This window comes from Symphodus melops (genome assembly GCF_947650265.1).
Source record: "Symphodus melops genome assembly, chromosome: 5".
In the NCBI taxonomy this organism is placed as follows: Eukaryota; Metazoa; Chordata; class Actinopteri; order Labriformes; family Labridae; genus Symphodus; species Symphodus melops.
In genome coordinates this window covers 21,564,499-21,580,920 of record NC_136695.1, presented here as the reverse complement: position 1 = coordinate 21,580,920, position 16,422 = coordinate 21,564,499, and the positions used below count along the sequence as shown (strand labels likewise).

The 16,422-nt window shown below is 40.3% G+C and overlaps 1 protein-coding gene across 2 annotated transcripts; it reads left to right on the top strand.

The window, feature by feature from the left end:
- The first annotated feature begins 546 nt into the window (after positions 1-546).
- pitpnc1b (phosphatidylinositol transfer protein cytoplasmic 1b) lies at positions 547-16,170 on the top strand. 2 transcript variants are annotated; one of them, XM_079343594.1, is made up of 10 exons: positions 547-1,169; positions 6,260-6,408; positions 8,175-8,263; positions 8,499-8,506; positions 8,659-8,730; positions 11,007-11,099; positions 12,155-12,310; positions 13,090-13,153; positions 13,341-13,427; positions 14,904-16,170. In XM_079343594.1, the coding sequence occupies exons 1-10, from the start codon at positions 1,122-1,124 to the stop codon at positions 15,059-15,061; spliced, it is 924 nt and encodes a 307-aa protein (XP_079199720.1). In that variant the 5' UTR covers positions 547-1,121; the 3' UTR covers positions 15,062-16,170. The 2 variants fall into 2 exon arrangements, with proteins under 2 accessions (XP_079199720.1, XP_079199721.1); XM_079343595.1 differs by lacking the exons at positions 547-1,169; positions 6,260-6,408 and adding an exon at positions 7,234-7,372.
- Positions 16,171-16,422: the final 252 nt, after the last annotated feature.

Here is a 16,422-nt window from a genome sequence, read left to right as displayed (position 1 = left end):
AGGACGCACATGGGTGAAAAATTATGACTACTTCGATCCCACCACTCATTGACTAAACACAGATTCAATTAAACCAGGCTGAAGGTCATGAGGTAATACAATATAAGCGAGTCTGGCATGGTGCTTAATGGAAGTTCTCATGGCTCTGGTAATATTTAATCCAACAGCCAACCCTGACTACCCCTGCGTGTCAGCCATTCATATTCCTCTGAGTGCTGTCATAACCTGAGTGTGGGGAGGGATTGTGTTTTAAATTCACAGACCAGAGTTAACAAACCGTGTTACTTGATGTTGCCAGTTAAAGGAAAATGATCGAGCGTGCTGTTGATGAAAACAGCGCCGGTGACAGAGAAGAAGGAACTGATAAAGATCAGAGGGACGCATGGAGGGAGGGAGGGGGCTGACACAGGTGCGGAGGTAGTAAAGTACAATGGGCGGGGAGTGAATACTATGGGAGGGAGAGAAGGAGGGAGGGAGAGAAAGAAAGGAGATAAGGAGGGAACAGACGAAGGAATTTGTGAGGAACCGAAAGCAGTGGAGGGCAGCTAAGGGGAGAGGAAGGAGCTTCGGCAGACAGCAAGGGTTACACATGAGAAGTCTGGGGAGGATATCAAACAAAGTAAACAGGGTGCAGGAAGAATAAGGCCAGGTAGAGTTGGTTGGATTTCAAGCTTACCTCACAGCTAATTACTGCTTTCTCACTGCGGTGTAGGAAAAGAAAACCGAAAGAGAGTCAGAGAAAACTGCAAACAGAAAGGATAGTTGTAGAAGAAGGTAGGAGAGGAAAAAGCAGAAGTAACAGAAACAGTTTAAAAAAAGAATCAGCAAATAATTGAGGAAGAGAAATAAATCAAGTACATAGAAGAAGCTTTGAGAAGGGAGCGTGGCGAGGAAGGCAAGAAAACAGCAGATACTCATTTACAGAGAGGACTGGACTAACTCCATGGATTACTGACATCAGCAAAACAAAGGAAGAGGACCTTCAGAAAAAAAAGAGGTCACTGCAGTCCAGCAGTAGTTTAGCCTGCCTGAGCCTGTCTACGATGCAACCAAGACAGCTGAAATAGACAGACACAAGCACAGACACAGTTCATAAAGACAGTCCTCTGTGTGACAGCACCATGTTGATGAAAGAGTACCGCATATGTATGCCACTCACTGTGGATGAGGTAAGTGTGTTTGTCTTTCCCACACACAGACACACACACAGACACACACACAAACACACCCTGTTACAGCTTTAAATTCAAAAGGTTTTGTTTCCAATGCGAAAGCGCTACTTGTAATCTTGAAAGTGTTAACGTGCTGATAAGAAAAGTGCCAACAGAGCGCACAGACCTCCTGCGGCGGCTCTGTGGGGGCTCTCGCACACTGGGCAGCAAGGAATGTTCTGCACTGGCGAGTTCAGGCTGATCTGATGGAGCCAACGCACAACACCTGGCTAGCAGCAGAATCATAACGCCAGTGTGTCTAAATTATCTCTCCGTCTGTGTTTTTCTTCGCTTTCCTTGCTTGTGTTAGTACTTCGAGCAAAACTAGTCAGACTGGTTACGGTTCCGTAGGACCTATAGTCAAACAAAAGGCATTTCGGCCTGCAGGCTAGTAAACAAAGGAGATCCTGCAGGAGGGAAAAGGTGGGTGGACTCTGGAGATATGCACCAAAATGCCCTTCAGAAGGAATGTCCTCATCACCTTCTGTACCATCCTCCCCCCTCGCTTCAATTCTACCTGTTACCACAACAATGACAGTGACAAATAGCAGTCCAAAATAGGATTTACAGTATCAGTACACAGCAGACAGAAACTTGAGCTTACAGCAAATCCTCTTTTCCCTGAACGTAATGTAAGTTTATGTGCAGCTTATTTAAGGCACAAGCATATCACGACTCTTACCTTAGTCCAAACCATTAACAATGTCCTAACTCTCACTTCATTTTTAAAAAGCACATAGTGTTGATTTCCAGATACGAAAAATACTCAAGTAGCTCTGTAACACAATACAACTCGGCTGTGTGAAGGAATGTTAAAATGAGTTATGTTAAGCTGGCAGATAAAGGCTCCAGCTCAGGTGTTACAGTGGGTTAATAAGATCAGGTTTCCATCTCCAAATCTTCATGAGCACAGGTGGAAAATGCCTTTGCGTAAGACACTGACACCAAATTGTTTTGTGTGTGTACAGGACAGGACAGAGGAGCAGAGAAGGGAAGGCACTCAAATGTGTTTATCTACTCATTCTACCTTTAACATCACAGTGGTATTAAAGTTTCACTCCCTACAGTAGGCACTAAATCAGTGTTGATCCCTTTGCGACGATTCCTTAGTTTAACAAAAAGGAAAAAACAGTTTTCACATGCAATCTTCACAGTCACAATGCTCAGGTACAATCCTCTGATCAATATCAAAGTGTTAGTCATTTGTGAGAATGCAAATGTTATACAATGCTAGCAAACTATGCGAGCCAAATATGAGAAGAACTAAATGTGTTCCCTCCTAATCTAGGAAAATGAAACATTTCCAGCTCAACAGTCATATGTTCTACTTCAATCTGACAACAGCCTATTTTGTATGAATGGATAATCAAAGTACTTGCAAAATCGCTGGGAAGAATATCAGAACATGCCTGAAAATACATGGTGTGGGTTTTTCGTGTTTTTTTTTTCCTACCCCATGTAGCAGAAGAGACCCTGATACATCATGTAGATTAATCTTGATCTGATGTTATTCTGATACAGATCTCATGTTAATGAAAGGTGTAAATTAGACATTGTTGTATTTTCCCCAGCTCTCTGTTCTCATTTCCTGTTGCCTCTCTTATATGTCCAATTACAGAGTAAAAATACACATAAACACTTGTTCCATCTGTGATTTTGACTACAGGAAGCAATCATCTATTTATGTATTCTTACCCTTTTGATGCTTTGCATTTATTAGAATGGTTGTTTCTTACCCTTTTGATCATTTGAGTCCCTGACTATAGTTTTTTATAGTCCAGGTAAGTATTGGTTTGCGTGCATGTAAAGCACTTTGGTCAGCGAAAGCTGTTGTAAATGTGCTATATAAACTGATTGATTTGACTTGACTTGCTTGCTTGCTTGGATGATTTGTCTCCCCCCCTTTTGGTGTTGAAAGGCAGAATCACCCTGATGAAGTGTCCCAAGATCGACATCTTTCCCACGTCTGAGATACAGCTCTCACGCCACTCTCAACACCAAGGCAAACCTCATGTGTATTAGCACCCATTGGCACAATGGACAGTTTTCCATCATGTCTCGTGTTTCACGATTCTTAAATCAATCAAGAAACCAATCTGTTGATCAGTTTCATAACATCCCAAATCAGTCAGCTGAGGGTCAATCATGGTAATCAACAAGTCAATCAACTGCTGAAAAAACATCAAAGTCAACCACCAATCATATTTTAAACCATTGTGATGCATGTGCTGTTTGAATTTTTGTATGTGTCGTGTCCAGGTAGAGACAAGCAGAGCACACCTCAGCTCTCTGGTAGAGTTCATGTTTTCATAAACATCGATCCCTTTAAGATGGTCCAACAGATATTAACCTTGTAGCACTGGTCACAAAATAAGAAATTGGCATGACATCTTTCCACAACAGGCCACCTTACAATACATGTGGATGTTCTGTTTCCTGGTTTCTAGTCTAAAAAGGAAGTAATCTAATTTGTTTTTGATCTTGTGCCCATGACGCATGAGGTCTATGAAACTTTTTTTAGGTATGCACTGTTCCTCACCACTTGATAGGCTTGATCTGTGATGGATTTTATTTAGGGCGGAGGCTAAAGATCAGGCTTTTGGAGCTGAATACTAACTACATCAATTTCAAATATTCTGTTATATTTGTATTTTGCATAAAACTGTTTATTTTTGTTGTCAGCAGACAGATCTAGTGTTGCATAACAAATACAAGTCTTTGCTCTGAGCATTTTATCATTGGTAATAACAACAGTGGCTTTGAGCTGTGCTTCCTTTTAATCATAAATTCTTTCATTTTCCATGCCCGTCACATTGACACTATTTGCAGAGTCTCCAGCCCACAAAGATGAGCTATATTTACACTTCTCAGGAATTTATGACAAACTCACAGCTTGTAAACGTATCCTGGCCTTCTAATTTAAAGACAAGAAGGAAAATGCATGCCAAATGGGTCTGAAATTAGTTCTTCAATATATCATTCATCACAGCTATTCATGGAAGTCCTATTGAACAGTGATTTAAGGAGAGATAAGGCTGTTCAACTTCCTGCTTAGATTAGGTGTCTAGAAAGTCAGAAAGATTCACAACCTGTTTGTGTGAATGACTCACTGCTCCATAGTCTGCTAAGCACCCATCGCTTTGATTAATTAAGCCCAATGAATACCCAATAAGTAAATATTGAATGTTGACATTCTACCGTAATTGGAACAAGTCGGAGGAGTGTCACATTGATGTCAGCAGACAACAGTGAAGGATGGAAAACTGAAATCTGCCCTCCTCTTTCTCACTTTCTCCCCATCTTTCTCTGTTTCTGTTTTTAATTAAAACAATGCTGTACTCGCACACCAATATAGGCCATCACAATGGATTACATTGTGGTGGCCACAGCAGAACAGTCCTGTTGTTTTAAAGCATAATTTTACTGCTTCTTCTGAATAACTTGAAAACAAGCTTCACTGAATGATTTGCAATTTAAGGCAATAAAAAAAAAGTATACATCGACACACAGCGTTAAGGAGAAAAAGTCAGAAAATAGCAGTGAGTGCAACTAATGAAGTGTTATTGTGTAGAGCATCTGATTTGTGCATTGTCTGAGAGGGGGGGAAAAAGCATTCTGTCAGGCTGAGCTCATCCACATGCCCAAAGGCCTCGTCCTCTTTAGAAAATATTTATCCAGCCTCATCAGCATCGAGCGAAAACTAGGGCTGCAGCAGAAAAACAAATCCCCCCTAATTTAGACACTATGCATTCCCACACACTGGCTAAATTAGAGTTTGACGTCTGATATGGTCACTTGAGGTTAATCTTTATACACAGCCAACTACCATTAGCTGAGAAAATACAGTAAGTTTCAACTGAAGTAGCACTCACTGTTTAACACGCTGCAAGGAGATTTTTTTCTATCCTTTCCCTCACCAGATGCTTCTGCTCAGTGGCTGATGGTTGTAATCATTTCATCAATAGAGTGTGCGGTTCATTGATAAGACCTGACTGGTTTTTCAGTAATTGAAGTCCCAAAAACTCCTTTTTATCAGACCGCCAAATCATGTGGGATATTTTTAACTTGAACTGCTTCTTACATTTAAAATCAAGTCATTTAACTTACCTACTCTCAAATCACAAATTTGCATCAAGGAGCTTAAAAGTGTGTACAGCACATATCAAGCTGAATCTTAAAACATCTATTCAGAACAGGAAAAACTCAAAGAGAACATCAAAGAACAAAACAAAAAAGAAACCTTTTAAAGAGCCACAAAGGATGGTCCGTTTTCCCAAAAGTTATGTGGACAAATTCCGAAAGTTAGAAAGTTCGTAGTTGACCTGCATTCTTTCTTTTTGCCAGCAGGGGGGACCTCTAGTAGGCTATTCATAAAAACAAGTCAGCTGGTGAAGAAGTCTACGAGAAAACAACCCTACTTCTAATTTGATTTATCACATCATTAAACATGTCTTTATTTGGTTATGGTGTCAAGTCTTTTTCAACCTGTGACGTTCATCACTTTGTACACAACATTTAGAATAAAAAGACGATGTGCAGGGTGCTGCGAAGCCTCGCTACCTTGTGATAGAATATGGGCAATCTCTCAATCAGGTTAAAGGCTAAGCAATTTGTACCCTTTCACGCTAACAGCTTCACTTCTGAAATAAAAATATAAAGATGGTGATAGAGAAAATACCAACCTCAAGAATTTAAAACAACAGCTTACGAACCATCGTGTGACATCTTAGTGGCAAGGCCTACCTCCTTTATACAATCTATGGGTCTTTTAACAGTGTCATGGTATCATTTTAAAACATTAAAGAGGAAAATGAGGGCAGCCTATTTTAAAAAATGTTATTGTATGGACCAACACCGCCAAGCAGCACATTGTTTAAAGTCCTAATCCCCTTTGGATGGCATGTTGAGGATTGTGAAATCAATTTGGCTTCTTGTTTTGTTTTTGTTTTGTTTTCACATCACAACTTGCTTTCTTTTTCTCTTTCTTTGTCCAATCCATCATCCATATCCACCATAACCCTCATCCTACACCTCTTCTCTGGTTCCAGTACAGGATCGGGCAGCTGTATATGATCAGTAAGCACAGCTGTGAGCAAAGTGGTGGAGGAGAAGGGGTGGAGGTGGTGAAGAATGAGACAGATATTCACCCCCAGCATGGACAGGGACAGCTGACCGAGAAGAGAATCTACCTCAGCAGGTAATATAATACAGCCATACTAACGATTCATAATTCTGGATATTGCCACCCGAAGCTTGTATCCTCATGTTGTCAGCTCTTTCATTTTGATAAATGATTGGGACTGATCTTTGATCACTTACATCACTGTAAAGCTTTACGTCCAATAGTTGGCAGCTTCAGGTCTGACTGACAGGCAATAAAATGTCTCAGCACAGTAGTGCACACAAAGTGCAGAGTAGCCTCCTCACATCCAAAGTCCAGGACTGCACAGCCTGGAACATGTTGAGTCCTGTACTGTGAGGTTACAGTAGAGCTGTTATCGTACCATGAGCTCATCTTCTAGTAAATCCTTCAAGTGGTATGATTGACTTCCAGCTGAGACAAACACGTCCATGTCATTGCTATTATAGCATATTTGAGCATTTTTAGGCTTGTCATTTCTCTGTTGTCAAACTGTAACCATGGTTGCTAAACAAAATGATAGACAGATCTTTTTACTGATAATTAATTTTAGGTTTACTCATTTCAATGATGACGCTACTTTAACACCCTCTAAAAATGTTCTAAACATGTGATGAATGCTTTCTTTAGATGTATTATGCTATAGATGGAAGCAGATAGAAGAACATTTTTGCAAGTTAATTGTCAGTATATTTCAGTGCATTGGGGAGTTTGCTTCGGTTGGATGAGAAGATAATGAGTACAGCATTTTGGATGGTCAAAATATGTAGCTAGCAGCTGTTAGCCTTACTTTAGATGTCAGCATGGCTCTAACCAAGGGATGCATAATTCTCCAAGCATTTCCCAGAAGTAGCTCTTTTAATCTGTAAAAAATCTTAAAGAACAACAGTTTGTTCAAAACAAATGTGTAATGGGGGTATCTGCTAGAATCCTTCATAACTTAGAGCAGTTGCCAGGCAACCTGCAAAGACTCAAGGACATAAGATATCTAAAATCGAGATATGGTCCAGCACAAGTATAGGTAGGTGGACTTCGTTACCTTTGGACTTAGTCAAGTTAGTTGTTTCTTTTTTAGCTCTTAGAACTCGGCTACCGTTATTAAAGTAGCAAGGAGAGGTTTGTCTTTTTTTTTTTTTTAATCAATGATAGGTTAAAATAATTGTTCGACCTAAGGAATTTAAAGATGTGCGCGACTGCAGATCTCATGCTATTGTACAGACGTGTTTTTTTTCCCTTTTGCTCAGGGTGACAAGTCATTAATTAATGAATTCTGATTCAAGTGAATTCCCTGTAAAAAAAAAGGAAAAAAGAAAATTTTCTTTTAACTCCAAATGTATTTCCTAACCCTAAGCTAACCTCAATCATTACCCTAATGTAACCTCAACTCTTATTCTAATCACCACTATAAACCCAAGGCCTAATCCTAAAATAAACTCCTAGAGAAGTAAAGAAATGTTCTCACTGTGGAGGATTTTCCTAATCTTTCTGTGCTTGTGGGACATTTGGTCCTCATTAGTAAAGACACACGCACACACACAAACACACAAATACATACCACAAGTACAGTGAGTGCTGAATGTATTCTGCTTCAATCATGTTCTCACATGTGACCTAGAAGCGACAGTAACAATTCATCACCACAGGTGTAATTGGGAATGAGTCACACAAATGAACGCAGTGGAGCGAGTAGCCTACAGGTAATCTGGCTATAAATGGCACAAGAACCACTTAGGATCTCTCCGTCTCCCTCCATAATCTCCTCCTCTCCCTCTTTTAAACTCTCTAACTGGGATTCTTCTTTCTTCCTGTTTTTTGCTTTTCAGTAAACTGCCATCCTGGGCTAAAGCGTTTGTCCCTCGTTTCTTCTATGTGACAGAAAAGGCCTGGAACTTTTACCCGTACACAATCACAGGTGTGCGTTTAGAGTGCTTTTGTTTGTGTTAAACATCCACACTATGCATTACACAAAAACACTTTTTTTATTTTTACCAGCTGGTTTTCCAAGTACCATCAAATATTTATCCTTATGAATGTGTGTATTACCTTATGGTAAAGTGAATGTGTGTGAGTGTAATTGCATGCTCATGCATGTATGAGTAACTAATGCTGTTTCTCTCTTTCCATATTGAACGTCCCTGGTGCTGCAGAGTACTCAGTAAGTATTCTCACACATCATTTACTGTACATGAACAGAGCTCATCTCTTTGCTGTATCAGTGGATCTAATCTGCAGCCTGTTTCCACTCTCTCTCGCTATCTGTGCCCTCAACCCATTTTTCTACATTTTTTACCTCTTGTACCCCTGCAGGTATCATTCCTCCCCAAATTTACCATCCGTATTGAGACGAGATTCGAGAACAACAACGGCGATAACAGCAATGTGAGTATAACGCAGAGGGAGTAAGAAGTGCGAAAGATGGAGTGATTAGACAAGAAGTAGAGAGGAGAAATTGCAATTTGCTCTGCGGCACATAAAAAAAGTTCCTAAAATTGATGTTCCCATTACAAGGAAAACAGGGAAAACACAGAATGTTATATTGGCAGATCTATTAACCACTCATGCAGTGGCCTTAAGCACAGCTGCATTTTATCCAAAGTGAACATACATACACATACAAGCTTCATAAATGATTGTTACTGTGTCGGGCCCTTGTGTCTGTGCTGTGTAATTGAGGAAAAAGTAAGGCAACAAGATTCAACATGTCAAAATACAGAAATTGGTTGGTGGAGAAAAATCTGGTGGATCTTGTTTGATTTCAGGCTGTCACATGTTATATGAGTCAAGTCTACACAAACACACATCATGCATGATGTACACACAACATTGTACACATTTGTTAGTGATGGAGACTCAGAACTGTAACATCTGAGGTACTTTGCTTTCTTTCAATGCCATGATATATTTCTTTACATTACAAAAAAAAAAAGAGGAAAATAGTGTCATTTTTACCTTACTGATTTAATCTATTCTGTTGCTTTGGTCACAATGTTGTTCAGAAAAAAAGTTTGTACAAATAAAATATGTGACTCTGTTATCGATTGAAATATCAAACAAGGAGAGCTGAAAATGTTTCTAGTTGTTGTGTTTTTTCTGTATTTGAGCTGGACCTTTAGTCCTCTTAAAAGTTTAAATTGAGTATTATAAATAGATGACCCTTTTCCTTGTAATTACTGTGTTGATAAAAACAAACTATTTGAATAAAATAAAGAGGAGGAAATAAATCTATCAAAAATTGTTTAGAAAACCTAATGCTACATGGACATTACATTTCCATTTATAACAATCTAGAGTTATCATGCCATTAAAGTTGTGATGCGTTAACAACATTTTCCTGATTACTTTCCATGTTTCCTACTTCAGAAGGCTTTTATCTGAAGCAGTCGTTTATTGAAGACAAGCCTTTATTTTTTTATTCGCTCTACCAGATTTGTATAAAAGGTCATGTTTTTCCCACCATATTTCATTTTCTTCCTTTACTGAAGTACTAATGAAATTGCTTCTTCACTGGGCTTTTATTATGACACACTCCCAGTAATGTGTTGTGGAAAAGTCCATAAATTGCACATACAGGACCTTTAAATGTAGTTGCTGCTGCCTTCTCGCTTGTGTATGTCCCTTTAAAATAGTTTGTCTGACACATTAACACAGAGACACCTGCAGTGACTGAGAACTCAACACACTACACAAGTATAATCTGGAACAGTTTAATACTGAAAATAACATAATTAAACTTTGGAATTAACTATCCTTGGTGTGCATGCACATAATATAAAAGCCACCCTGAGTTTATTCACCCTCTTTTCTGTCCCCAGGCGGTTTTTCAGACTGGCCTGGAAATTTTCGTTGGGCCTATTTTTAATACACAGTTTTAATTTGACTACTGGCTATCAAAGAAGCATTGATCATATGTTTAATGTACTAACATTTAAAAATGAATGGGTTTTATTTCCATCCCCCCCCCCCCCCCCCCCCCCCCCCCCCCCACCGCCTTTGTTTTGAAAAACAACACCAGACACAAAGACAGACAAACATGAGGAAAACATGATAGCGTCATGCCCTGAACACAAACTGAGAAGCAACACAATGCAGATGGCGCAACACATTCCATAAGAGCGAACAGGAACCTTGGGAAGACACAGACCAACAACAGCACCACGGAAGCGTAGCCAGCTCTTATCTTACAGCAGGTTTTTCTCATTTGTTAGTTTTCAACTGTGAAATGAACAACTTGAGCGAGGCTTTCGAACACATTTTAAACAAGGTCAGATAAAAGTGCACTCTCCGAGGTCTACCTTCATTCTCTCTCAAGGAAAAGTCTATTCTGCTCTCATAACTCTTCTTTTCCCGTCTCTTTAATATCCCCCATACGTCCTTGTTTTTGTTTTGTTTTTTTTCCCTCCTTGCCTCCCCCTCCTTTGCTCTCCTCGTCTGTGCTCTCCTCTCTTTGCTCCACTGTGATTTGCTCCAAGGGCCTCAGGGTAGGATATAGTGAGGGGTGTTATGGTGTGTGACCTCAGTTTTCTACACAGTTACTCATCTACTCCTATCCACTGAGTGAGTGACTGTATGTGTGTGAGAGTATCTTTGAGTTTATGCACAGTATGTGTGTCTGTGCTCATTATACTGTATGACCTCCTCCATCTGTTTGGCTGTAGGTGTTTGGGGACACTCCAACCCCTGCAAAGAATGTCAGTTTCCTGGATATCCTGAGTGATCCCATCCCGGAAAAGCACTACAAAGAGTCCGAGGTACATACTATACTGTTATCAAAACAGATCTGGTTAATGTTATTTGTATAGCGTCAATTCATAACAGGTGTTATCTCGAGACACTTTACAAAAAGCAGGTAACGGACCTTACTCTTTGTCTGTTAATATTAACAGAAGAGCAGATAAGAAGACCATGCTCATCGTTATGTTTACAAAAACAGGTAAAGGACTTTACTTATGGTTATATTAGAGCCCAGCTTAATCCGTCATAGCGTGGCAAGAAAAAACTTCCCTTTAACCGGCAGAAATCTTCAGCAGACCCGGGCTCATGAACAGCCATCTGCTAAACTGTGCAAAGTAGTAGCATTGCCTTAGAAGAATAGTTCTAAATATCTTGAAAAATAATAAAAGTGAAATAATGACACAGCATTAAAAGCGATGGGGTCATATCTGGTGACAATTAGCCCAGCTTGTCTTAAGACTGGGAGTGGGAAAAGTGCTGGCTTGGTGGTTTTCAGAGTTTTAAAATAAACATGTTAGAAGCTTTTAATTCTAATGTACAAAAAACAAAGGTGTAATGTAGTTCTGAAAAATGCTGGACTGGTTTTGCAGAACTGTCTTGTGTTTTTCTACTGAAAGGAGTAAAACACCCACACACCTCTTTTTAATCTGCCTGTGTTCATTTCCTCCTGGCCAACATTTTACTCGTCTTTACTTCCTTTAAATCCTCAGAGATAAAGGTCAATTTTTCAGGCCAGACACGCAGAAAAATGCCGATAAGTGTGCATCAACAACACACCCACACATGCATGCACCGTAAAACAAAACGTTACACAAACACACCAATCTGTTACATGAGACACAAACACTTTCCAATCATCCTTTTGTCACAGTTGTCTAATGTGTGTTATCACACTCTCCTCTTATGGGCTTTGTTGAGCAACATTCTGCTTGCACCGCCACATTGAACACACAAACACACTTGAGGTACACAACTGCAGTAAACATTTATCGTTTCTCTCTGAAGACGCCTCACAGGGCCAAAGCCTTTTGCAGATTCAGCAAATAACGTATGGACTGTTTGCTCTGTGCAGGACCTGAGTCTTTGGCAGTCCAGTAAAACCGGCCGAGGGCCTCTGGGAGAAGGCTGGAGAGAGGACCACAAGCCTATTATGTGCTCCTATAAGAGGGTGCAGTGCAGCTTTGAGGTGTACGGCTTCCAGACCAGGACTGAGGAGTTCATCCACAGAGTGAGACTGAGTTTTAACTCCCACAATTCCTGTCCCCAAAAGAAAGACAGTCGGGTCAAGATATGATCCGTTGTGACAGGAGACCTCAAAGGTGTACTGGAAGGTGGAGACAAAAAATGAATTTAAAGCTAATTGAATTTGATTTGACTTCCAACACTGATTTCTTTCAGTTGGAGTCTCTCACTTTGTAGGTTTATAGTAAAATTATTAATCAAATCAGTTTTGATTGGTCATTTTCAGTGTTTTAGTGTGTTTGTCACAAATAAATCATTAGCACATTATTTTTCAGATATTTGTATAACTCCCATGATCACTGCCAAGAAGGCTGTTAGCCTTTAATAACCTCTGCACTTCATTTGATAGGATCCACAATTAGGTCCTGTTCAATAGGAAAACCAATGTATTGTTTTATGCATCAATATAGTAAAAGGGTCTCTGTTCTTCATGCACAAAAATTAAAAATGGTAACACACAATGATGGATGGTGGAACAAGATAAACTTGTTAAAACAATCAGTTCCATCACATGTTTATGGTGAGTGGAGCAATGTCATGTAGCATGTAGAAAAACAAAAGAGCAAAACTGGCAACTCCACTTTTCCAACATTTTTGTAGTTAACGGAAGTGTTCACAGGGAAGTAGCTTTAGATTTGACAAAATCCAACATTTAAGGCAAACTGACACATAACGCTGTATGTTGTATGTTATTAAAAAAAACAAAAACATGTGTAAACATTAAAATCCAAAGCACTATTTATTTATTCTCCTGTTTCATTTCAGAACATTCAGGACATTCTTCTGGTTGGCCACAGACAAGCTGTAGCATGGATAGATGAATGGCACGGTAGGTCAGAAATACAGGCACATTGCAACATTTTACATATTGCAAATACAACATCCAGAACAATGCTGTTGTACTCTAAATATGATGGTAACCTCAATGCACACTCTGTAACAATGAATTTATATTTCATACTCAGTTATGATACATGCTGTGTGTGTGTGATGTGTGTACTTTCGTCCCCCCACAGGCCTGAGCTTGGAGGAGGTGAGAGAGTTTGAGCAGGAAATGCAAGAGAAGACCAACAGCAAAGTCAAATCAAGCCAGAACAGCGCAGGTGACGTAGCAACTCCTGACCTGCACTATAGTGAAATACCAAAGAGGAGGGGAGACGGAGGGTTGATGGGGTGAGGGGGAGAGGAGCAAAGGAGCTTTGCAAGTATAGGAAGGGATTGAACATTAGGTTTGAAATGCATATTTGCTCGACACAGTCATTCTTGGATTTAATTTCAGCGTAATAAGCAGCCGGAGATGTACAGAGTAGTAACTGACAGGCTAAATGGGGTGTATTCACATTTTTTAGTTCATTGCTATAACAACACATCTGAACAAGCATTCTGTGTTTAGCTCTCTATGACATCTATTATTGTCCACAGACTGCAAAGAACTTTGAATGAATTACTTGCTAATGCTGATAGGCTTGAATACAGGCTGGTTGCACAACTAGTGCCGGAGTTATGCCCTACAAGTACCCAGATGGCTAGTGTACATCTGTGGGTGTGAAGAAAGAGAGAGAAGAGCAGTCAGGAGGCATTTCACTACACAAGTAGCAGTGAGAAGGGAGAGGCAGAGGGTATGAGCCCAGAAAAAGACAGATGTAGAGGGGGGGTAGAAGAGTGGAGGCTGGCTCATGAAGTGATAATGCCACTGCGTCGCTCTGATAAACAGTGTAATGCAGCCACCTGCTGAACTCTCCCCATCACCATCGCCTTTCAACATAAATAACCAGCTATTGCAGCACTTAGCTGCAAATGTCAGCCCTGGTGGGGGTCTGCGTCTGGGCATATGTGCTGTGTGTTGTGCGTGCATGTGTACATGTGAGTGAGTGTGTGTGTGTGTGTGTGTGTGTGTGTGGTCATCCTGCCCCCTGCTGGTTGGTCTGGTGAACCTCTGCTGGATGGGAGACATATCAAAGGTAGAATTCCCAATATGGCCTGTAGCGTCGTTCTGCCTGCTCTCTCACTCTCCCCCTCTGTGTGTGATGATGAGAGATATCAAGCTGCAACAAATCTGCAGTCATTGCTCAACCTGCTGCAGCTTGCTGCACCGCCATGACCCCCTACAGGCCAAACGCTGCTACTGTGCTCATCTCTGCATAGCCCTGCACACAATATTCATTCATCCGCTGTAATAAAAGTAAATGGATGTCATTTACTCCAGAGAGTCTAATAAAAAGTCGAAAGTGTGAGGTGAATATGAATAAGGGATTTAGATTATGTGCATCTAAGTGCACAACACAGATCTTAAGTATACTCTCATTAATTGAAAACTCAAACACAAAGTCCTTCTCTTTCCCTCTGCTCAGTGCCGCTTCGGATGTTTTCCCTCTCTTTTTTCCTTCTAATTTTTGTGCGTAAATCATCTTTCTTTTTTCTTTCTTTCATCTCTTAGTTTCAATTTCAACATGTTTTATCTGCAAGGCATGTGGAGAAGAGGAATTGTGGATAAATGAAAAAGAAACAACTCTATCTCCAATTAATGTATATATCTGTATGTCTGTCTGTAAACATATCCACCTATTTATTTATTTCAGGCCCAGCAGCTGCCCCTCGTCCTGTTTTTTCTCGCTCCATCTCAGTGACAGACGAGCTTTCCCTGAGGAAGATGGGAGTGACGACAGCAGCCATGTCTGACCCCTCTCTCTCCTCTGGGCCTCAAAGTCCTGTTCGCCTCAACTCTACGCCAGAATAATGCCACACACCCACCCACCCACACAGACAGACAGACACAAAATCCCATGTCAACAGTCAACAGAGTCATGTGAGGTTTCTCTCGGACGTCAACACACATGCAAACAATGATTTAAACATCATTCTACAGCCAACAGAGGAAAACATTCCTGAACTCTTACGCATAAGAATAAGTATGAAAATGACTTTTAGATGGTGATTAATTATCAATACCCTAAATTACTGTAATTGCTAAATTGATGTTTTAAGACCCTGGTGTTTATACAGTTTTAAGGACGTCGATAAATCATTAATAAATCATGTGTTTAATGGGGGAATTTTGGACACGTGACATTGCTAGGATAGCTTTTCCCACCTGTTACCAATCTTTGTGCTAAAATACTGGAAGCTAACTGGAAGCTAGCTCCATATTTTGCATGCTGATAAAAGTGCAGCATTGATCTATTAATCCATCTCTCAAACAGAATGAATAAGTGTATTTCCCAAAAATGTCTGAAGACTTCTGCAGAAAAATCTATCTGTTCTTTTGCAAACATCATATTCGTGCAAGATGTTTAAGCTGCACAAACACACACACAAGCTCTATGCGCCTGCTCAAAGACAATTTTTACAGTTGCCTTTGAAAATACTCTGCGCTTTCTCTCAGCTCCTCAGCCACAGAGGAGCCCCTCGATGTTTCTCAGCCCCCAGCCTACAGACAGATGCATAAGGAGTTTAATAGAGTGGATCTAATGAGAAAGCAGAGGAGAACGATGGAGGCTGTCAATGCTATGGATCGGCTCCCCTCTCCACCTTAGCCAATAGGTCAGACCTGGTGTATTGACGAGGGCAGTGAGGCGTTGTATTGGTTCCTTGATCGCTTAGCTGAGGGCTGCAAATGGGTCAAGCCAGGGATAAACTTCAATTATAAGTCAATGATGTGAGCATTTATAAGGCTATTAGCTTAACTTTTTGATACATTTTAAGAGGAGAACGGCTTCTCTTCATCAGGGAAAAACAAAAAAATGAATGAAAATAAAAGAATGAAAACGGATCAAGTAGAAAATGTTAAAATCGCACTGTACAGTCTTTTGTAATGGATTTTTTTTCAATAAATACAATTTCACTCTAGTGAGTAGATGTCTTGATATCTCCCTGGATGGCGGAAAAAAATTGACTCTGTGCACACAGTATCAGCCATGTTTGATCAGTATTGACCTGTAAAGATGGACCAGCCGCTGGCATATCATAGCACTCACACGTAATCCACTCACCAATTTCACACTTGTGCCTTGTGGAACTGGTTCCAGCAGCAATGGACACAAAGAGAGGCAAACACTTGGTCGCTTTTTGTAGCTCTAAGCATTTTTTTCTCTCTGCAGC